At 34.7% G+C, this 23,589-nt stretch overlaps 1 protein-coding gene across 2 annotated transcripts in view; it reads left to right on the top strand.

Annotated features, from left to right (window-relative positions):
• The window catches only part of MED13 (mediator complex subunit 13), a 96,391-nt gene that overhangs the window by 48,139 nt on the left and 24,663 nt on the right, over positions 1 to 23,589 (top strand). For both annotated transcript variants that reach the window (XM_058560494.1, XM_058560495.1), the window contains exons 10-17: positions 6,780 to 6,993; positions 7,984 to 8,065; positions 10,031 to 10,152; positions 12,090 to 12,180; positions 12,315 to 12,529; positions 12,814 to 13,010; positions 13,762 to 14,684; positions 22,764 to 22,925. In XM_058560494.1, coding sequence (XP_058416477.1) covers positions 6,780 to 6,993; positions 7,984 to 8,065; positions 10,031 to 10,152; positions 12,090 to 12,180; positions 12,315 to 12,529; positions 12,814 to 13,010; positions 13,762 to 14,684; positions 22,764 to 22,925 — 2,006 coding nt within the window. The remainder of the gene's footprint in view (positions 1 to 6,779; positions 6,994 to 7,983; positions 8,066 to 10,030; positions 10,153 to 12,089; positions 12,181 to 12,314; positions 12,530 to 12,813; positions 13,011 to 13,761; positions 14,685 to 22,763; positions 22,926 to 23,589) is intronic.

Raw genomic sequence — 23,589 nt, 5'->3', positions numbered from 1 at the left:
AAATAAAAGGGTTTTTTTTAATTCTGTGTCTCATGTGAGTATTGTTTTGGTTATGCTAGTTACTAAAATGTGTACTGTGTCATAATTCACTTTTAGATAGAATTCTCATTTTTGTGTTGTAACAGTAAATTAGAACATGGTAAATATCACAAGAAGTCAACCATCAGAGGCTTAGCTGCTATGTGAAATAAGAAACATTTATGGAATATAATTGTTCTATTCTTGGTAGGTTAGAAGTTTTTTGATTTTATGTTTTAATCATCTGAATGGTTCTATCCTTTTCCTGGAGTTACTATTCTACGGCATTAGTTCTCAGGCAGATTTCTTATCTCCCCCTTCCCTCCACCACACACACACCCCGGGTGATATTTGGCCATGTCTAGACACATTTTTGGTTGTCACAAACTGGGGCTGTGCTACAGGTGTCTGGTAGGTAGAGGCCATGGACGCTGCTAAATATCCTGTAATATATAGGACAGTCCCCCACAACAGAGAATTATCCAGCCCAAAATGTTAATAGCGTTAAGGCGCTTTAATGTCACAAATAACTTGTAACAGAAATTTGAACTCTAGAATAAGTTATAAAATAGGCCAAACATGTTTACTGATTAGTTTCATAGGGAGATCCCCCATACTATTTTAGCCCCCCAGACCACAGTATAATACCTGACTTGTGGTCTTCATTGTTTGTATTATGCTAAAACAAAAGGTTTTCCTTTCACAGTTAAAAGGATCTTGTTGGAATAACTTAGTAATTCAGGTACCTGCTGTTAATATTACTTGAGATAAAGGATCTCATGAGGATCAGTCATCTCCTTATAAGTGGCAGAGCCAGTTGACAAAGTCAGATAATGGTCCCCTGTCATTAAAATAAATTCTGTGAATTACTGTTATGCTCTCTTGATGGTGTTTAAGCCATCTTCTTAAATACTTTATAGAAGCATACTATAGTTTTAAAGATATAGTATGATCAAACACTTTTCTAGTCATAGAGTAATCCATTCAGAAGCCTGGTTTGTTTTATATAAGTAAATTTGTGAATTCATATTACCCAGTCATTGTAAATTTCTATTATCTTTTTCCATACTTTGAGTTTTGAAAGTGTATTTAAATGTACAGCAGTTAATTCTAATGAGGTTAATTAGAGGGCTGTTACAACTCCTACATTTTCTCCTTTCTTAGGGAGGTTATCCTTAAATTCATATTCCTCAAAGATAGATTTTATCAGTTTGAATAAAACTCAAGTTTCTCTAATGTGCAAGATGCTGTAAGGCACTGTTACGGTATAAAATAAATTTGGTCCTGGCCCTAAATGAAATTGTAGTCTAATGGAAAATAACATTAAATTCTCTAATAGAGGTATATATAAAATACAGTAGGGATGGAGATCCTGAGTCTTCATTTCATTTATGGATATCCAGAAACCTGATGTAGTTTGGTATGGATAGATTATAGGGTGCTGCTTAGTAGTTTGGTATTTGTGGTGAGAAATGAGACCTGAAGAGTGGGGAAGGGCTATATAATGGAATGGCAAAATATTATTTATGAGCTTATATATTTTCCTTGAGATGATAGGGGCACTGTTGAGAGTTTTTTGAGGTAGATGAAATAACAGGGTTTTGGAAGATAAGGATTTTAGAAATATTAATCAAGTAGCTTTATTGAAAGGTTGTTGAAATGAAGGGCTGTATGTGTATGAAAGAAGATTAGTGTGGACATCTGTTTGAATAGCTCAGACATGGGGTGATACAGGGCCCTCACTAGGAAATTAGAAAGAAGTAATAGGGAAGTATGAGTTTTATAGATGTTGTCGAGTAGACTGAAGAACTTTACAGCCAGTTGAATGATAAAGTAGGGGAGTAACAGGAGAGTTAAAGACGAGCATATTTATTTCGTGAAAAAGAAAGATAGGGAAAAACAGATTTGAAGACTTCTCTACTACCCTTTTTACCCACTTTAGACTAAATTTTAAACTGAAGTTTTATGATTTTTTTAAAGTAGCGTTTCAAAAATAGAAGTACCTTGAAGTAACTGTTGTTGTACCTTATGAAAGTAAGGTCTTGTTAGAGAAGTAAAGGCTGTCTAAGTGATAATGGCATATTCCCTTAAAAAAGCAAAGGAAGTCTGTGTACATTGATATGGGAAGATCCTGGGATATATTATAAAGTTTAGGAACGAGGTACATGATATATACATACATACATGGCAGTAATGCATAGTTTTTTCCCCCACCCTAATTAGGTAGTATAAACAAGCCATTGTTACCTTGAAGGAGAGGGATTGGGAAATTTACATATTTCACCTATCCCTTCGTATACTATATGACTTTTAGCTATGTGCATGTAACACATATAGTAAAATTGTGAATTCAGTTTGAGGTGCCTGCTTAGACAGATTCCATCAGGCAGTTGTGATCATGTGTCTGAAGCTTAGGCGACAAAACAGTAGATACAGAATGCAAAGAGGGGCAAGAATGTGTCAGTAGAAATAAAAAAATAGTTTCTTTGTAATAGTTGACTTTACAGATGTGTGCCTTTTTAGAAAATGATGGAGGAGAAATTTAGACCTTTGTTTTATTTATGTTAAGTGAAAACTCAATTTCTATTTGGTATAAATAAATGAAGTGTTCCACTGATTGCTGTTAAATGGTGGCACTATGCTTTCATAATAGGTGGATAAATGAAAGAAAGCAATACTCTTGAATTTTCTAATCACTTTTAGATGGTGATGGTTGCCTAACTAGTACAGAGTAATAGAATTCATCATTTCTAAGCACCTCCCTTATTCTTAGACTTCCAAGTGTGGCACTTGATACCAGATTTTTTAGCAGCTTCTTTAAAGCAAAATTCCTTTTCTAATTTGTTAGAATTTAGTTGGAAAGAGAGAAAGGTTGGGGATGGAATGTAGCATATCCCACATACAGGATATACACATCTGTGGCAAATACCTTTATCTTCTTTTTGTTTCTAATTATTTTTAGTTTCTCTACTAGTTAATGATAGTATCTATTTCAGAATAGTGACTTAAGACCTTATACGTTTTAAAGACAGCAAAATTTCTGCCAAGAAACATTGAAGTTGTTTTTTAATATCTTTTTTCAAGGGTTTAACACTTAGTTTTAGTAGAATTTGTGATTGTTTACAATAGTCTGCTATTCTGATTCAGAGGGAAACCTTTCTAAACCCTGAGCAAGGAAAGAACTGTACTTGAGCATAGTTCTTATGTCTTGTTCAGTAGTAAGGATATATCATGATATTGTAACTATAATTTTCATCAGTATAACTAGCTCCTATGTTGTATTGGTGTGATATACCAGACTTTTATTGTATTTATATAGTTATAGAATGCATTATTTGATCTATAAAAGATAGTTTCTGATTACTTTGTTTCATAGCAGTCTATGATGTAATGAACTTGTTTTGATTTACTGTATTCTAAATCTTTTCATTTAAGTAAGTCTCTTACTTGATTTCTTATTTTAATGCAATAAAGCTATACTTTTGACAGCTAGCTTGACTCAATTTAAGGATTGATTCTGAATATTGGAGATGGTACTGGAGAAGGTACCATTAAAAAAGAGGATTTTTGAGATTTATTAAAATCATTTGTTCCTTAACATTACCTTCTATAGCTTACCTCCTTATAATTGTCAGTCCTAAAATATTGTTATAACTTGTGTGGAAGAATTGTTATTGAATAAAGGCATATGCTACCAAAGGCCATATTAAATTCTCTACAAGTACATTTTAGGATAGTATGTTACTGTTGTCATAGTAAAAGGAAGGAGATATAATTAATGAATAATAAAAAGGTAATTTTGATTTGCTTTGGGCTTTGCAAAACTTTCTGTTCATGGCTGTACCTAATCCTCTTTCCGTTTGTCTGTATTTAGCTTTATATCAGATTGAAACTATCTCTGTAGTTAACTGTTTGGCTATATGTGAAAATTCCTCTTAGAAAAAGAGAGATGATGTTCCTATTCACAAAAGTATATGTATACTATATAATCGGATAGTGACGAAATGATAACTTGAGTTTTTAATCTGGCATCTCTTAAAAATCACAATTTTTATTTCTAATTTTTTTATCAGTTTTAAATATAGGAGGATTGTAATGTAAATAATTTCTATCTTTTAATTTATTGTGACGTGATACTCTTGATATTATTGACTACATTTAAATTCTTTGCATATCTCAATGTCTATGAGAACCATTCAATAAAATAACAAAAAGTCGTCTTTAGGCATTGCATTTGGTTTACTCATATTTATTCTTACTGTAGCCCTGTGCAGTAGGATTGGTCCTTTTAATGCTTCTGCCGGAAGACAACTTAATATGAAAAACAGAGTTATTTTATTCACCTCTACACGAAGTAATAGTGTTTTTCCGGTTGGTGGGGGGAGGGGTAGTGGGTTCTTATACTTTTCCCCTATGAATATTATGTGAACATGAATACTTAAAATCTTTCCAGCCCTAATTCTCCCACTCTGTGACCTCAGGAAACCATTTCTTTATACATAAGTTCCACATCAAAGTCAGAGAGCATACCCTCCGTTTGCTCTTATGAGGTTAAGTATTAAATAGAATACATGTCAAAGCAGATGGAAATACTGTTTTGAAAAGATTTATGTTAGTATCTGATAGACAATTTAGCAAACAGTTATTTAGGGTCTGGTGTGGTGAGGTACAAAACTATTCTTAAGAAATAAATGTTTATTCATTTATAGAAAAGAGCTATTTTAACAATTAATTGTAAAACATATCACCGTTGACAGTTGTGTTAGACAGTTGTGTCTTCCCAAGGAAGAAAGTTTTTGTAGACTTAAGATTTTAGTTTTAGGGGTAAATCTGGGGTATATTGGGAATAACAGTGACATATCTGATATTGGATAGCATGTTTGGAAAACAGTTATTCTTTTGATGGCCTCTGTTTCAACCTTAGTTTATAGGGTAGAGTAGAGAGTGCTTCTAGTGCTGGGCATTGGTGAATAGATAATAAGGTATGATATCCCTATCATTCAAAGAATTTATAAGCTAGCAAATACCTTAATTGCTTCCAAATCTTACCTCCCTTAGCAATTTTTTGTCTTAGTACTCAAGACAGATAAGCAGTGGCAGCAGTATTACTTGCTAATGAATAAAGATGGTTTATTTCAAAGTACAAGATGCTGTATTTTAGGGTTATTAATGCAAGCACAACATCTCAATCCTGTGTGGCTTTTAGATTTCATGTATTCATTTAGCAAGTATTTACTGAGCACCTACTATGTGCCAGTCACTGTTTTAGGCATTTGGGATAATTCAGTGAACAAAGACAAGATCCCTGGCATTTAAGGGCTTATATTCTATTGGAGTGACAGTCAACTATGAACATAAGCAAATTATATAGTATGTTAAAAGATAAGTTTTATGAAGGGAAAAATAGAGTAGGGTAAGGGGGATCAATTTTAAGGCAATTGGGCATATTGCAATTTTAAATAAGGTCTCATAAGTGAAAGATTTGAAGTAAGTGAGGGAATTGGCCATGCAGATATTTGGAGGAAGAATGTTCCAAACAAAGGGAACAGCCGAGAGTGTGTCTGGCTTGTTTGAGGAACATCAAGGAAGCCCTTGGAAGCAGAGTGAGTGAAGGAGGGAGGAGTAGAATAGTAGAAGATAAAGTTGGAGAGGAAAAGAGGAGACAGATCATGGAAGGCTTTGGTAGGATATTATAAGGATTTTGGTTTTTACTCAGAGTAAAATAGTCATTGCACAATTTTGAGCATGATCTGACTAGAAGCCTGGATGCCACTGTTCTGAAAGCATGGGAATCTCAGCTTTGCAAATTATAGAGAACATGAATTTGGAAGTTAAAAAGTGTTTTACACAAATCAAAAACAAATTCTGTATTCACGCTCACTAAGCACACTGGTCTTCAGAGATAAAAGTCCTGATGCTTTCTAGGGTTCTGTGGTGCCGATCACCTTGTTGTGGCTTCCTTCTCTTAGCCTTAGATTTCAGCTTTCTCTGGTCTGTGTGTTTCCACTAGTTGATCTTTTCAACTTCATTGTCTCCTCTCTTGTTTTGTTGTCCTTTGTCATTTTATTGGTTATTTTAGGAAAGTACAGAGAAACATGTTTATCTGCTAAACTTTGTGAAACCAGAAGACTGATAATGTAAAAATTGGTTTTTCCAATGTGATTAGAAAAAACCTCTGAGGTACTTGCATTGAAATTTCACTTGCCCTTGTAAAACATCTTTAAATAATTAATAATGGTAATAATGTTATTATCACGAAACACAAATTGGGCCTTTAAATTTTTTTACCTTAAAATATATCCACTCATGGAAATAGGAAAAGGATAATCACTTTCATTGTATAAATGTATAAATTGTATAAAGGTAGTCTTGTCTCACGATATAGGCCATGTTTTGAGAGTTCCGGTCCTGGAGTAGTTGAGATTTAGAGTCCCTTTCAGTGAATAAATTTGGACAAGTTAATGTGCTTGAGGATTTGGGAACAGAGTAGATTACCAAAAGACAACATAATTTAGTGTAAAGAACCTATAGATAGGAGACCTGGAGTTTAGCTCCATTTCTCTCTTGCTAAATTTGAGACCACAATAAATCATGTAACCTTTCTATACCTCGGTTTCTTCATTTGTAAAGTGAGGGATTACAGGTTAGATCATCTCTAAATAATTCTAAAAACTTTATGATACTTAACTCGTTTTGGAAATTTTTTATGCTTGTATGCAGAAGAAATATAACTAATTTTCTAATTTTATTTTTTTATGCAGGTTAATGGTGCAATGTAAGAAACCTTTAAAAGTTTCTGATGAATTAGTGCAGCAATATCAAATTAAAAATCAGTATCTTTCAGCAATAGCATCTGATGCAGAACAAGAACCTAAAATTGATCCATATGCATTTGTTGAAGGAGATGAAGAATTCCTTTTTCCTGATAAGAAAGATAGACAAAATAGCGAGAGAGATGCTGGAAAAAAGCACAAGGTGAGTAAAAGAAATCAGAGTACACCAAAGGGTCACTGACTGTTTGTAGCACTGCTTATAGTACCACACTTCTCATTTTTTTCTTTTAAAATAGAACAGATTTATTGTTTTAACTTAGAAAAACATTTTTTAAATAGATAAATCAGGCACATTGTACAAAATTTAAGAGCTTGTATGGACTTTAAACTATGTCTGGTCTCTGATAATGAAAAGATCTTTATTGTTTACTGTAAAAGTTTTTGGATTGGAGAAAGAGTACATTAACTTCTATTATATTGAAATCAGGACGTTTAGGTAGAGAAACTGTTTTGATAGTGAGTTAAAATATGCCGTAAGTGAATTACCAGTTTCCGAAAATAGAATAAAATACACATTGATGAGTTTATAAAATACGTGTTAGTTTTGAATATATGAGTCAAGAACTTATAGTGCCCCTAAAAGAAAAATATTATATTAATAGTGTGGGACATAGAAATATTTATTTGATTAAAATTTTAAAAATCAAATATTTTAGGATCTATTAAATGCAAGATAATTCTGCTAGATAAGAATTTTGCCTTAAATACAAAATATGGAAATCGAAAGCTATGAAAAGGACCCAATAATATGTTTAATACAAGGAATTCATTTCACAAAGTTTTATTTAGCCTTACTATGTGCCAGGTACTTGAAATTTTGTTCTTTTGTAGATAGGAAAACAGTAGTAGTGGGGAGGGCTATAGGTATTGCAGAAAGAATGTAGACTTTGGAATTTGATGGGTTTAGGTTGAAATTCCAGTTCCTACTACTTATCAGCCATATTTCTTGGATTATCTTTAGAACTACCTTTTGTCTGTAAGATGAGCGTACTACTTACTTATCATATAGGTTAGGTGTAATAATGTCTGTAGGACACCTAGCAGAATGCTTGACACATAGCTACTCAGTAATTGGTAGATTTTGTTATTGGTAAATTATATATTTCAGCCTAATATGTAATATTGTTTGTAGGTAGAAGATGGGCCATCTAGTGTAACAGTGTTATCACATGACGAAGATGCTATGTCATTATTTAGTCCCTCTGTCAAACAAGGTAAAACTTTTATTTCCTAATCAAAATATTACATTCCAGGATTGTTACTGTAAACTAATCTGATATTGTTGGACTTTTAGTGTTCATTTTTTGCATAATTCATATGTTTCATAGAAAGGGACCTATCTTAAAATGATGGATTTATTGCTTATTTTGTACTGGGAGAAGGAAGTTCAGGTGATAGAAATTCTGTTATGAATTATTGGAACTTCTTTCGTTTTTTACAAATAAAAATAGTTCTCATCTGTAAAATGAGATTGGATGAGATCATTGCTTAAAGTCCCTCTCAAATCTAAAAACTCAATTTATAAATTAGACTTTATTGTAATTTTGTTGTCCTCCTCCCACCCCCCACAAGTTAGAAGAACTATTGTTGAGGTCGTTAATTTAACAAATATTTATTGAGCACATGATGTGTAGGCACTGTTCTTGTCACTGGGGATACAGTGGGGTCAAGACTCCACTTTGAAAGTGTCTGACTTGTGCTCCTTGTGAATGGAACAGAGAGACACAGTATATTAGTCCTTTTACAAAATCTCACTTTTGATGGAGGCAAAGGAAGTCGTCTTTTGTTATGTGTTTTTTAGGGACAAAGCTTTGTTTTAATATTTGGAATAAATAGAGAGGGTGAGCCTCTGTGCGACCAATGTCCATCTGAATAGAAAAGAGATGGTCTTTCATGAAATAAATTAAGTGGTTTGTGGTTCTAAGTAGCTTGGTGAGTTAACAATTTGGCTTCTTTGGCCTATTTACATACCCTAGGATATAAGGAATGTGTGATCACCTTCTTGTGCCTATGATCTGGCTTTCTCAAATGTGGACCATCTACCACATTCTGGAGCGTCTTTCGAGGTGGAGCTAGGAAATCCTTGGTATTTAATAAGTAACCTAAATGGTTTTTACACAGTCTAAAATTTCAGAACTACTGTGCTAGTGAATCTTTAGAACTGATGTTCAGAGGCACTTGGAAAGTGACTTTCATCTTTCCGAAAGTGAGGGCTATTTCAAGTCATGTGACATCTTGAGGTTGCTTTAGAAGGTTATACAGCACACTGCAAATTGTTTTTTTTTTTCTTGTCTGGGAATATAAGAGGAATTTAACTTCCATTTATATGTTTTCTTAAATAATCATGTATTTTTTTCCTAAAACTGGAAAAAAAAAAGTTAAAAGAAAAATAAAATTCTAGAACTAAAATGAAGCTTAACTAAGAGAGAATATTTATTGAATACTTAAGTGCCTGGCACAGGACAAAGTCCTTTACCTACATTCTATCACATTTAATTCTTGCCATTACTGAGGTTTAGAGAGGTTAAGTAACTTGCCCAGGGTCATACAGTTAGTGTTGGAGTTAGGATTCAAATTAATAGTCAGTCTGACTCAAGAGCCAGAGCACTTAATCATTGTACTATGCTTCCTTTACATTTAAGGAAGATAGAAAAATAAAAATATGTGAGTGTTTAATTCTATTGCCTAATAGTGTTTATATTTGACATATTTTTCATGTAGAGTACTTAGCTATGTTATGGATTACATAGCCTTTGGTGAGCTTCCTGGGGAAAGTACCACAATTTAATTACAACTTTATTTCTATGAAAAGAAATTCTAGATTTTAAACAAATCATGATTTCTTATTGCATAACACCCTTATAAATTTAAAGTTATAGGGCCGGCCCCGTAGCTTAGCGGTTAAGTGCGTGCGCTCCACCACTGGCGGCCCGGGTTCAGATCCCCGCCGCGCACCGACGCACCGCTTCTCTGGCCATGCTGGGGCTGCGTCTCACATGCAGCAACTAGAAGGATGTGCAGCTATGACATACAACTGTCTACTGGGACTTTGGGGGAAAAAAATAAATAAATAAAAATTTAAAAAAATTTAAAGTTATATATCTAGCTTAAATAAAGAGAATAATACTTGTTTGGTCAGTAGTGAAATTTTTGATTTTGTTTTTCTGATTGACATGTAGATGCTCCACGCCCTACCGGTCATGCTCGTCCTCCATCAACCAGTTTGATTTATGACTCAGACCTGGCTGTCTCTTATACTGACCTTGATAATCTCTTCAATTCTGATGAAGATGAACTAACAGTGAGTATTCTATTGATGATTAAGGTTATAATTTGTTTTTCTTGATTTTATATGTTTATTTTTCAGAAGTGATGTCAGACTTGAATGCCATGTTTTAGCCTGGAACAATAGGAAATATTTTGGAATAAAATTTCATTAATTGGTTTCTTTCATTGACCTTATGTTCGAGCAGTCTTTTTTTTTTATAATTTTATTTATTTATTTTCCCCCCAAAGCCCCAGTAGATAGTTGTATATCATAGTTGCACATCCTTCTAGTTGCTGTATGTGGGACACAGCCTCAGCATGGCCGGAGAAGCGGTGCGTCGGTGCGCGCCAGGGATCCGAACCCAGGCCTCCAGCAGCGGAGCGCACGCACTTAACCGCTAAGCCATGGGGCCGGCCCATGTTCGAGCAGTCTTGACAAAGTGTCACCTATAAACTCTGAGGTTTTTTCCTTCATTTTGTATATTTGAAGGACACGTATGATTAAGCTTAATTTGAGCTCTGCCATATGTTCTTTTTCTGCAGTCCTTAGGAAGCAGAATTATTTTCCTGTTCTTTGATCCTCTAGTTTGAGAAATGACCCTGGAATTGACTCGTTTAGAGAATAATAAGTAATTAACATTAAAATTATATGCCTTGTCAATTTATTAAGGATTACCACTTTTGAATTTGGCATCATAGCCATTATTATAAGACAGCTACATATTATAATAATGAAAGAGGAAGAAAAAGTAATATTTAATCTTTAACACCCATTTGCAGAGAAAGGTGAAGATAAAATGAAAGAAAGCTTAAAATGAGATTCCCTAGAATGTCAAGTCTCTGGCAAATTAATGAATTGGGTGTTGCATTATCATAAAAGAGAATTCCTTTTTCATCTGCATAATGGTAGCTTGGAAATTTCTATAGTACATTTGATCTTTCTTGTTGTATATAATATATACTGTTAATCCTCTCTGATCATATATATATCATCATCATATATATGTGTATATATAGACACACACACACGTATGTGCATTTGGTGTCTTAAATTAAGTGACTAAAGACAGTTATAGCTTAAAACAGAAACTTTTCCTCTATATCCCATAATATTTCATATTTTAGGGTGCCATGTACTAGGTAAATAGATCCTTTGGTTCTTTTATACTTTCTCTTTGCTACCATTCTATGTCAGCTGTGGCTCTTCTGAGGTAAAAAGGTTGTAATCAGAGCTCAGTCGATGTATTTATGAAAAAGTGGCTAACAAAACACATGGAACCAAGTTGTCAGCACAAAACACATTGGTGACAGATTGGTGATGCTAAAACTTGGTATGTTCAATGAATTAAAACTTACTTTTAATTAGAGATCTTATTGTTTTATCATATGTGATCTTCCTGAAGTTTGTGCTCCTATTGTTTTATCATATGAGATCTTCCTGAAGTTTGTGCTTAAGTTTTACCTGTTGTAGCATTTTTGCGGAGGTGAGATTATTAAACAAGGCAAAAGTGTAAACCAGAATTCAGAGAGGTGATTGATTATATCTAAACTTTAATGTCTTTTATTTAAGGGGACAAATGCTTTATGGGTATCATTTACAAGCAGTTCTGATGTTAATTACAAACCTTTCTTATTGCCGGTTTTATTATTTTTTTTACTTTAGCGGGTTTTAAGTGGTAGGTTATTCTTGCTGCTGTGTGTTTTGAAAGTATTGGTCATTTTCTTTGGAGGAACTTTTCCCTCTGTTAATTTGGAGGATTATGAAATAAACAGAGAAACTAATCTGGGTTCATTGCCTAAAATGTGTTTTATGTTTTTAAGTTGTATCTAGTATGTTTTTGGCTCTAGCAAAAATTCAAAATATTACTTTTGATGAATGGGGTCTACTTTCAAGTTACATCTGAATGATTACTATCTTGAGATCACATTGGATGTAAAATTTCAGATAAAAATGTGGGTTTTTTTTAATAGCCTGGATCTAAAAAATCAGCGAATGGATCAGATGATAAATCCAGCTGCAAGGAATCAAAGACAGGAAATCTGGACCCGTTATCTTGCATAAGTAAGCTTTCCAAATCTGTGCTCCAGATAAATCTGCAAACTTTTAATCTCAGCAAAATTCCCCACCCCTTTGTTTTAAACATAGATTAACTTCTTTTTGATATTATGTTAAAATGTGTGTTTTGTTAAATATAGGCACTGCAGATCTTCATAAAATGTATCCGACACCACCATCATTGGAACAACATATTATGGGATTTTCCCCAATGAATATGAATAATAAAGAATATGGTAGTATGGATACAACACCTGGCGGAACTGTTCTAGAAGGAAATAGTTCTAGTGCAGGAGCACAGTTCAAAATTGAGGTTGATGAAGGATTCTGTAGCCCAAAACCTTCTGAAATTAAAGTAAGTATTTTATTTTTCTAGAAAAATAATTCACTTCCTATATTTTCTTATAGAATTAGTTTGTTGGCTATATTCAAAAATCCTTTTATACTGATTCTAGTTTTGTAGTTAACAAACTTGAAGACTGAATTGTGGTGACACTATTAAGAATGCATTTAAGAAAAGAATAGAATTATAGTTACATTTTATTATTTTGTTTAAAGAAAGAGAAAAAGGGCTCGAGTCAGTTTGTTCTTTTTCTCTTGGAAGATAAGATGCTGAAAGTCACGGTCTCTATATTGTAGGATTTTTCTTATGTCTATAAGCCTGAAAATTGTCAAGTTCTAGTGGGATGTTCCATGTTTGCACCTCTAAAAACTCTACCAAGCCAATGTCTGCCTCCTATCAAATTGCCGGAAGAGTGTATTTACCGTCAAAGTTGGACTGTTGGAAAATTGGAATTGCTTCCTTCAGGGCCTGCATTGCCATTCATCAAAGAAGGGTATGATTTAGATTTATGTTATTGGTGTAGTATGTGAATGCTTAAAAAGCTTTAATTTTTTTCATAGAAGTACCTGATATGCTGGTACCTGGAGAAAGAGATTGATTTTGAAAATTCTAAAAATTGTTTTCTGATTAATAGATTATAATATTATTAGTTGGGTATGGATAAACTATTGGAAAACTGAAGACCGTTATGCTTTGATTATTTGTCTTCAGAAGAACCTTTTATTTTGGTCTAAAATTCTAAATCACTCCCATTTGTACATTTGCCACATTTCACTCACTTTTCATATTTTAATATCTCTGAAATTTAGGTGTCTTATAATTGGTAGCATCTTAAAATTGCCTTTGTCCCTTTTTTACACATAAACATGTCTAAAATCAGGATTTTTTTTCTTTTCTATTTTTGTTTTTCAATCAGTGGCATCTTAGAATCAATGAGATATGAGTATTTGTAGTACAAAAAATGTATAGATAGTGAATGTGGATGTCTAGGTGTGACTAAGTGTATACAGATTTTATTTATAATTGTGGAACTAGTTGGTTGGTCCTGAGCCCACAATAATCACCTAGAGTGGATGTATTAACAAGAAATACATTTTAATTCTGCTTGTAATTTTTGCACTAATTGTGCTTTCATAATTTTCACTGTTACTGAAAAACATTTGGGACATTTTTAGTTGTATTTGACATTACTAATATGTTCTTTTATGTATGTGTTTGATTTTCTTTTACCCTGGTGATGCTAGTGATGGAAGTACTGTCGATCAAGAATATGGCCCTGCTTATACACCTCAAACTCATACTTCGTTTGGGATGCCTCCTAGCAGCGCACCTCCTAGTAACAGTGGAGCAGGAATTCTTCCTTCTCCATCTACCCCTAGGTTTCCAACTCCAAGGACTCCAAGGACTCCAAGGACTCCTCGTGGAGCTGGTGGCCCTGCTAGTGCTCAAGGTTCAGTGAAATATGAAAATTCAGACTTGTATTCACCAGCTTCCACCCCATCCACCTGCAGACCCCTTAATTCTGTTGAACCTGCAACTGTTCCTTCCATCCCTGAAGCACACAGTCTTTATGTAAACCTCATTCTTTCAGAATCAGTTATGAATTTGTTTAAAGACTGTAACTTTGATAGTTGCTGTATCTGTGTCTGCAACATGAATATCAAGGGTGCCGATGTTGGAGTTTATATTCCAGATCCAACGCAGGAAGCACAGTATAGGTGTACCTGTGGCTTCAGTGCTGTCATGAACAGAAAATTTGGAAACAATTCAGGATTATTTCTTGAAGATGAACTAGATATCATAGGACGTAACACAGAGTGTGGCAAAGAAGCAGAAAAACGTTTTGAAGCTCTCAGGGCTACTTCTGCTGAACATGTTAATGTTAATGGAGGACTAAAGGAATCTGAAAAATTGCCTGATGAGTTGATATTATTGCTACAAGATCAGTGCACTAATTTATTTTCACCCTTTGGAGCAGCAGACCAAGATCCTTTTCCCAAAATAGGTGTAATTAGCAATTGGGTACGTGTTGAAGAGCGGGACTGTTGCAATGACTGCTACCTTGCATTAGAACATGGGCGTCAGTTCATGGATAATATGTCAGGAGGAAAAGTTGATGAAGCACTTGTGAAAAGTTCATGCTTACACCCCTGGTCCAAAAGAAATGGTAAGTATGCTAATGGAATAATTTTTCTGTTTATTTTCATTTAGTTGTATGACTTTGCTTTCCTTTCTTAGGAAAAAGTATTAAAGGCAATTTCCCTTGTAGCTAATAGAGACACTTAAATTTGAACTTAAAACTCCTTTAAGGATGACATTTTTAAAGAGAGAACTTCCTAGCAGTTTAATTTCACCAGTAAAGTATGATTATTGTAAGTCTGTAATTATGTACTTATGTAGGAGTATAAAAGGCACTTTGCACGTGTTAATTAGCAGAAAATTACTAGTTGTCTGCTTTAGTCAACATTCTTTTATTTATTAAATACGTATTGAGCACCTAGTATGTGCCAGGCACTGTTGTTTTGTAAAGTACAGTGTTGAACAAAGCAAACGTATTTCCTGCCCTTTTTGAGCCTATACTTTAGTGGAGAAGACAAAAATAAAAAAAAAATAGTTATGTACTGTCAGATAGTGACAAGTGCTTTGAAGAAAAAAAAAAAGACAGGATAAAAGAATGGAAACAGATAAGAATATACTATTTTAGCTGTATGGTTAGAGAGGATATTACTGAGGGACAGCATTTGAGCAAAGACATACATGAAGTGGGGGACCGTGAGTTATGTGGCTAACTGAGGGAACTGTGTCATGCAGTGCAAAGTGCAAAGACCCTAAGGAAGTAGTGTGCTTAGTATGTTTGAGGACCAGTAAGGAGGCAGTATTGATGGACTGAACTTGGGTGATGGGGAGACTGGTAGGAGATGAAGTCTTAAGAGAGGGCCAAGCACCAAAATCATGTAGGGTCTTTTGGACCATGTAGAGAGCTTTTATAGTTTATTCTAAGAGTAATAGGGAAACTATAGGACAATTTTGAGCAGAGAAGTAACGTGATCCTTTTTCTGTTTATTTATTTATTTATTTGGTGAGGAAGATTTGCCCTGAGCTAACATCCGTTGCCAATCTTCTCTCTCTTTTTTTTTTTTTTTTTTTTTGCTTGAGGAAGCTCAGCCCTGAGCTAACATCTGTGCCAGTCCTCCTCTATTTTTTGTATGTGGGATGCCTCCACAGCATGACTGACGAGTGGGGTAGGTCTGCGCCTGGCATCCAAACCCGTGAACCCAGGCCACTGAAGCGGAGCGCATGCAACTTTAACCTCGGCCACGGGGCTGTCCTCCTTGTTTATTTTTTAAAACAACACTCTGGCTGTTGTATTGTTGGTTGTGAAGGTGAGAATAGAAGCAGATCAGTTAGGAGGCAGTTACAGTAGTCCAGGTGAAAGATGATGGTAGCTTAGATAAGATTGGAAGCAATAGAGATGTGAGCAGTAGGTTCTAGGTATATGTGGGAAATAGAACCTACAGGATTTGCTTATATATATATATATGAAAAGATGAGACATCAAGGATAGCTTGAGCAACTGGGTGAATGATGGTGCTAATTATAGAGGAGGGGAACATTGAGGGAGGAGGTCAAGTATACATTTGGAGATATGAGTTTTAAATTCAGAGAGGTGGTTGGGGCTGGAGATTAAAAATTTTTTTGTGTGAGTTATCGCTGTTAAAAGCTATGGAGCTGGGCCGGCCCGGTGGTGCAGCGGTTAAGTGCGCGTGCTCTGCCACAGCGGCCTGGGGTTTGGATCCCCAGGTGCGCACCGACGCACTGTTTGTCAAGCCATGCTGGGGTCGCATCCTGTATAAAGTGGAGGAAGACGGGCATGGATGCTAGCCCAGGGCCAGTCTTCCTCAGCAAAAAGAGGATTGGCAGATGTTAGCTCAAGACTGATCTTCCTCACACACACACACAAAAAACAGGTATGGAGCTGAATGAAATAACCTAAAGAGTGATTGTAGATAGAGAAGTCCAGGGATGGAACTGACATTTAGAGGTGGGAAAGAAGAGGAGGATCCAGGAGAGGAAACTAAGGAGGTAGGAGGAAAACCAAACCAAGAAAGGATGGTGTCCTGGAAGCCACGTATAGGAAATGTTTGAAGGAGGAGAGAATGATCATCAATGTCAAATATCAGATACAATGTCAAATATTTGTGTAGAGTTATAGAGCTCTAATGAGTTAATCTATACTAAGTACTTAACACAATGCTTGGCTTAGTAAGTACTGAATTAATATAAGCTGCCATTATTATTAAAATCATTAATGAGATATTTTTCTTTCAGGCACAGCCAACCTATACTTTTTTTAAGATGTCTCAATATACCACTGAATAACTTTTCTAACTTTTTATTATACAGAAAGTTAGCCTCCTTCAAAATGTGTTTTTTGGTAAGAATCTATGTTCTTAGGTAGTATGTGCCATATAATAACTTTTATTTGGTCCTCGTGTCATTTGCTAATTCAGTCATTTTTGTACGTGTGCAAAACAATTTGCTTGGTATTCTAGGAGATATGAAATATCCTACCTTTAAATTGCTTACAGACTACTCTAGAGAGCTAAAATTACAGTGCAGGGTTGAAAGAAGTAAAAATAACCCAAAAGCCCATTGACAGGAGAATGGATAAATAATTATGATAGTACAGATAGAATGTTATAGAAACCTTGAAAATGAATAAAACTATATATAATGAATAGATAAATCTTAATAATAGTATTGAGGGGAGGGAGAGAGAACAAGTCCCAGAAGATTACGTATAGTAAGATACATTTTTATAAAGTTCTAAAACAAGCAAAGCTAAATGTATTTTTTAGATGCACATAAAATTCAGGATAGTGGTTAGTTCTTAAAAGCTGAGGGAGAGGATAGGGAGAACCACTTAAGATTGTTTTGGTAGTGTTTTACTTCTTGGGCAGTGAGATCATAGTTGTTCATTATATTATTATTAATGAAAATTTGTGAAATAAGATAAGAGGGCAGTGCATGGACCCTTGGTTAATATTTTGTTCATGACATAGTGTGATGATTCTTCAAACTCATTATACTCCAGGACCAAATTAAAAAAGAAAAGGTGTAAATAAATGTCAAAGTTCAAAAAAAGGACAGGATTATTTTCAGCCATAGATAGTAGTTAAGAACATAGGCTGTGTGCGGCTGGCCCGGTAACGTATTGGTTAACTTCCTGCGTTCCGCTGCAGCAGCGCGGGGTTCGCAGATTCAGATCCCGGCCATGGACTGATGCGCCACTTGTTGAGCCATGCTGTGGTGGCGTCCCATATAAAGTAGAGGAAGAAGGGCACCGATGTTAGCCCAGGGCCAGTCTTCCTCAGCAAAAGGAGGATTGGCATCGGATGTTAGCTCAGGGCTAATCTCCCTCACACACAAAAAAACATAGGCTGTGAAGTAAATTTCTTGGTTTGAAACATGGTTCCATCACTATATACTAACTATGGCTTTGGGCAAGTTATTTAACCTCTCTATGCCTCAATTTCTTAAAATAATCAATAATAGTATTTACCTCAAATAGTATTGAGAGGATCAAACGTATAAAAGAGAGCTAATATGTATAAAACAGAGAGCAGTGCCTGGCACAAAGTAAGAACTCAGATATTAGCAGTGGCAATAGAAGTAATAGCAGCAGCAGCAGTAGCAGTAGTGGTACTCTATTTGTATTATTATTTGTTTTAAAGAACCAACTCATCTTGGAAGTTTTCATCACAAGAAAAAAAAATTTTGTAACTATGTATGGTGATGGATATTAACTGAACTTACTGTGGTGATCATTTTGCAATATATACAAATATCAAATCATTACATTGTATACCTGAAACTAGTATAATGTCATGTCAATTATACCTCAGTAAAAAAAATTTAAAAAAGAACCCACTTGGTGGCTCCATGGCTCAGAGGTTAGAGCACTGGTCTTGTAAAAAACAACCAGCTTACATCAATTATACCTCAAAAAAAAAAGGAACCAACTTATTTGTCAAATAATAGAAAATATTGAGCCTTGCCTCGTGTATATTTTTTTGTATAACAGTAAACATTGATGTAAAGAGAAAACTCTTTAGCCATAAAGATGTTTCATCCTAAGAACTTGTATTAAAATAATTCAAAACAAACAACAACAAAAGAAATGCCTTTACATTTTAATTAAAAATTTTCAATATAAAAACAAAATAACCTAGGGATATAATTGAAAACCTAAATATGCAATATTGAAATACTTTCATTAAATTATAGCAGCATCATGAAATAGTAGCAAGCTTCTGCAATGGGCCTTTGCCCTAATTGTTTCCTCTGCCTGGGACGCTTTTCCCCCAGATATTTACATGGGTAACTCGCTTGTCTCCTTTAAATCTTGTGAGACACATTCTCAATATAAAATTGCAAACCCCTCTTCGTGCTCTACATCCTGTGTCTTTTGGACTTTTTTCCATAGGGTTTGCTTATTACCTTCTAACATACTGTCTAATTTAATGATTAATTAATTATTGTCTCTCACTGCATTAAGGTCACCCATGCAAGTTCTCTGTAAGGGCAAAGGTTTTTGTCCATTTTGTTTGTTGATAATATCCCAAATACCTAGAACAGTGCCTGACATGTAGTAGGTGTCCAAGGTGTTGAAATAGTTATTTGAAGGAATTAAAAGTCTACAAACTATAGTTTGTATATTTAATGGTAATGTTTATTTTTTCAAGATAGAAAAAGCTTTGTTCTAATTATAGAAAATACATACTTGTTGAAAAGAAAGTTAAGAATCTAGACAATACAGAAAAGTAAACGTCAAAATTGCCCCTATTTCCGTTCACCCGCATCATCACACCACTCCACGATCACTCTTTCTTTAACAGTTTTATTGACATATGATACAATTTACCCATTTAAAGTATACAATTAAATGTTTTTTGGTATTCACAGAGTTGTGTAGCCATTGCCACAATCAATTTTAGAACGTTTTCATCACCCCAAAAAGAAACCCTTATCCATTTGCAGTCACTCCCTATTTCCCTCCAACTGCACCCTCCCAGCGCTAGGCAACCACCAGTCTACTTTCTGTCTCTGTAGATTTGCGTCTTTTGTGCATTTCATATGAAGAGAATCGTACCTTATATGGTCTTTTGTGATTGGCTTCTTCACTTAGCGTAATGTTTCCAAGGTTTGTCCATGTTGTGGCATGTATTAGTACTTCATTCCTTTTTATTGCCAAATAATATTCCATTGTATGAGTATGCCACATTTTATTTACCCGTTCATCTGTTGATGGACATTTGGGTTGTTTCCACTTTTTGGCTATTATGAATAATGCTGGTCTGAACATTTGTGTACAAGTTTTTATGTGAATGTATGTTTTCATTACTCTTGGCTGGACTTGCTGGTTCATATAACTTGGTTTTACCTTTTCAGGAACTGCCAAACTGTTTTCCAAAGCAGCTGTGCTATTTTACATTCCCACCAACAATGTGGAGGGTTCCACTTTCTCCACATCCTCATTAACACTTGTCATTATGTGTCTTTTTGATTATAGTCATCCCGGTGGGTGTGAAGTGTTATCTCATTGTGATTTTGATTTGTGTTTCCCTGATGACTAATAACGTTGAACATCTTTTCATGAGCTTCTTGTCCATTTGTATATCTTCTTTGGAGAAATGTCTTTTCATATTCTTTGCCCATTTTTTAATTTGGTATTTTGTCTTTTCATTATTGAGTTATAAGAGTTCTTTCTGTGTTCTGGATACAAGTCCCTTATCAGATGTGTGATTTGCAGGTATTTTCTCCTATTTTCTGGATTTTCATTTCACTTTCTTGATGGTATCCTTTGAAACAAAAAGGTTTTCAATTTTGATGCAGTTCAGTGTATTTATTCTCTTGTTGCTTGTGGTTTTTGTATCATATCTAAAAAGACTTTGCCTAACCCTAAGTCGTGAAAATTTACTCCTATGTTTTTCCTAAGAGTTTTATAGTTTTAGCACTTATATTTGGGTCTGTAATCCATTCTGAATTAGTTTTTATATATAGATTAAGGAAGGAGTCCAACTTGATTCTTTTGCATGTGGATATCCAATTGTCCATTTGTTGAAAACGAGTATCCTTCCCCATTAAATTGTTTTGGCACTTTTGTCAAAAATCAATTGACCATAAATCTGAGGTTTTATTTCTGGATGTTCAGTTCTGTTCTGTTGATCTATATGTGTATCCTCCATGATCACTCTTAAAAATCATTATATATCCTTTTATATAATAGTTATATAATAACTATTGCTTTCCATCCAGGTCTTAGATTAAATAGAGGCCTGGCACTTGTCACAGTACACATTTATATTCTTTTTCATGTCAGTCTCCTCCACAAGATTATAAGATCCCTGAAGACATGAATAAGAATTTGTTTTACACAGTATTCCCAGCAGCTAGCATAATTCCTTGCCCATAGTAGGTTTTCAATAAATATATTTTTTAAAAGAATGATAGAGTATCTACGAGAATCTCTCTGAATTAAAATACAAATTCTTGAGCTTCACCCAGATCAGAATTTCTCAGGGTAAGCTCTGCGTATATGTTTTTTTTGAGGAAGATTAGCCCTGAGCTAACATCTTTTGCCAGTCCTCCTCTTTTTGTGCTGAGGAAGATTGGCTCTGAGCTAACATCCGTGCCCATCTTCCTCTACTTTATATGGGATGCCGCCACAGCACAGTTTGGTAAGTGGTGTGTCAGTCAGTGCCTGGGATCCGAACATGTGAACCCGAGGCCACCGAAGCGGAGTGTGTGAACTTAACCGCTATGCCGCTGGGCCGACCTCCTACATATATGTTTTTTAAGAGTTCCCCATGTGATTATGATAAACAACCTTAGCCAATGACAGCTTTTTCTAGACTTTGTTTTATGTGACTATTCATATATGAATCTACACGTAGTTCTGTTTGTATATATCTTCTACAGATAGTTTTATAACCCGTTTTTTACTTACCAGTGTATTAGTCATTAGTCCATTTCAGATAGCTGTGTTATCACTTTTAATGACTACGTAGTGTTCTATCATGTATATAATAGTTTGTTTAAGCATAATAGTCATTAAGTAATATATCTAAAATTAAATTACTTCTAATTCTGTACACCATTTAGATATAGGGAATTAAAGCCAAAAATAATAAATTAGGCTATAATAGTAATGAATTAAAGTGAATGATTTAATGTAACAGTGCTCAAACAGGTTTAATGGTACAACTGAACCATACTGGGGGGCAGATTAATTATATCAGTAACATTTGGTGATTTTTTTTTTTTTTTTAGCCATTTGACATTTAGCAGCAGCACCTTTCATACCCATTCTGATAGTTGGTCAGAAATGCAGGTCATAGTAATTTGATAATCTATAAATCTAGGTGTATAAAATATCTGTGGATATTACAACACTTTTTAGCAGTGCGATCAAGTTTATCTGTTACTGTACAAGTTCCATATTTCAGAGTTGTTATAGTCTACTGTTTTTCCCAAATTAAACTTTAATCATTGTAACCAGTCTTATCTGATTGTTTTACCATAGTGGTGGTAATTAAGATAATTTATAACTCATTTCAGTGTGAGACAGAGTTCTTTCTGGTAGAATACCTGTAAGTACCAAAAATAACCAAAATAAATGCAAAAAGGAAGAAATTTATTTGATTAATTTATAAATTGGTTAATGAGCTAATGAATAACTTTTTTATGGAGACGAGTTACAATTTTGTTATTATATCTCTTGCTTAGTTTTAAGTACTAGAAGAACCATGTCTACACATCATTTTTATTTATTTATTTTTGTGAAGAAGACCAGCCCTGAGCTAACATCTGATGCCAATCCTCCTCTTTATTTTTTTGCTGAGGAAGACCGGCCCTGGGCTAACACCCATGCCCATCTTCCTCTACTTTATATGGGACGCTGCCACAGCATGGCTTAACAAGCGGTGTGTCGGTGCACACCCGGGATCCGAACCAGCGAACCCCGGGCCGCAGCAGCGGAGCGTATGCACTTAACCACTTGTGCCACCAGGCCGGCCCCTCTACAGATCATTTTAAATACAACTTAATGCAGTTTTCTGCACAAGCAAATGCTTAATCTTGATAATGAAGAGCTGAACTTGCCTAGATGTATTTTTTATCTTAAAATTTTATTTCTTTGTGCTGGCATTAGCAATTCTTATTCATTTTTTTTTTCATGTTGTAGATGTGAGTATGCAGTGCTCACAGGATATACTTCGAATGCTCCTGTCCCTTCAGCCAGTTCTTCAGGATGCTATTCAGAAAAAAAGAACAGTAAGACCTTGGGGGGTTCAAGGTCCTCTCACTTGGCAACAATTTCATAAAATGGCTGGCCGAGGCTCTTATGGTAAGTAATTTATAGTAATGTGTATTGACGGATTTTATATCAGTCCTCAGTTTCTTTGCCCAACTTGAATAAGCACGTTTGTCTTCCTTAAGTATTTTTGTGGCATATGCTTGACTTAAGGTCAGTGTGATCAATCCTAGCTTTTCTTACTTGCAACATTTCCAACATTCAATTTACTAGGTTTTCCAACCCCACTTCAGAAAGAACAGCTTCACTTAGATTCATTTTTATGTATTAGACTGACCAGTAAGATTTTATGTGAAGAGAGAATCTTACTGCCAAAGTTTTCAAGAAGACTCAACACCACTTTTGTTGTAAATTATCATTTTACATAATTGAATGAAAAATGGGGTGTAAAAGAGAGGGTAATACTAATGATAAAAGGCGTTACGGTCTTCCCTTAAAAAAAAATAACAGTGACAGAAATTTGGTACTTAGGACAAGAGTAGCAAATGGATACTCTCAATATGGTGCACAGTAGGTTTATGGTCAACTGTAATGGAAAAGAACATTCAGAATACTTAAACTCTGTGTTGAAGATTAGCTCTGAAAGGTGGGATGTAATGGAGCTTTTAAAATATATTTGGAATAATAGTTCTTAACATTGAAATCTTTGACTTTTGTGCATCGTTTTAGAATACATTATGTACAGAAGTAGTAGATT

This window comes from Diceros bicornis, chromosome 18 (genome assembly GCF_020826845.1).
Source record: "Diceros bicornis minor isolate mBicDic1 chromosome 18, mDicBic1.mat.cur, whole genome shotgun sequence".
Classification (NCBI taxonomy): Eukaryota; Metazoa; Chordata; class Mammalia; order Perissodactyla; family Rhinocerotidae; genus Diceros; species Diceros bicornis.
Note: the sequence above shows the minus strand (reverse complement) of the source record. Positions and strands in the feature narration are given on the sequence as shown.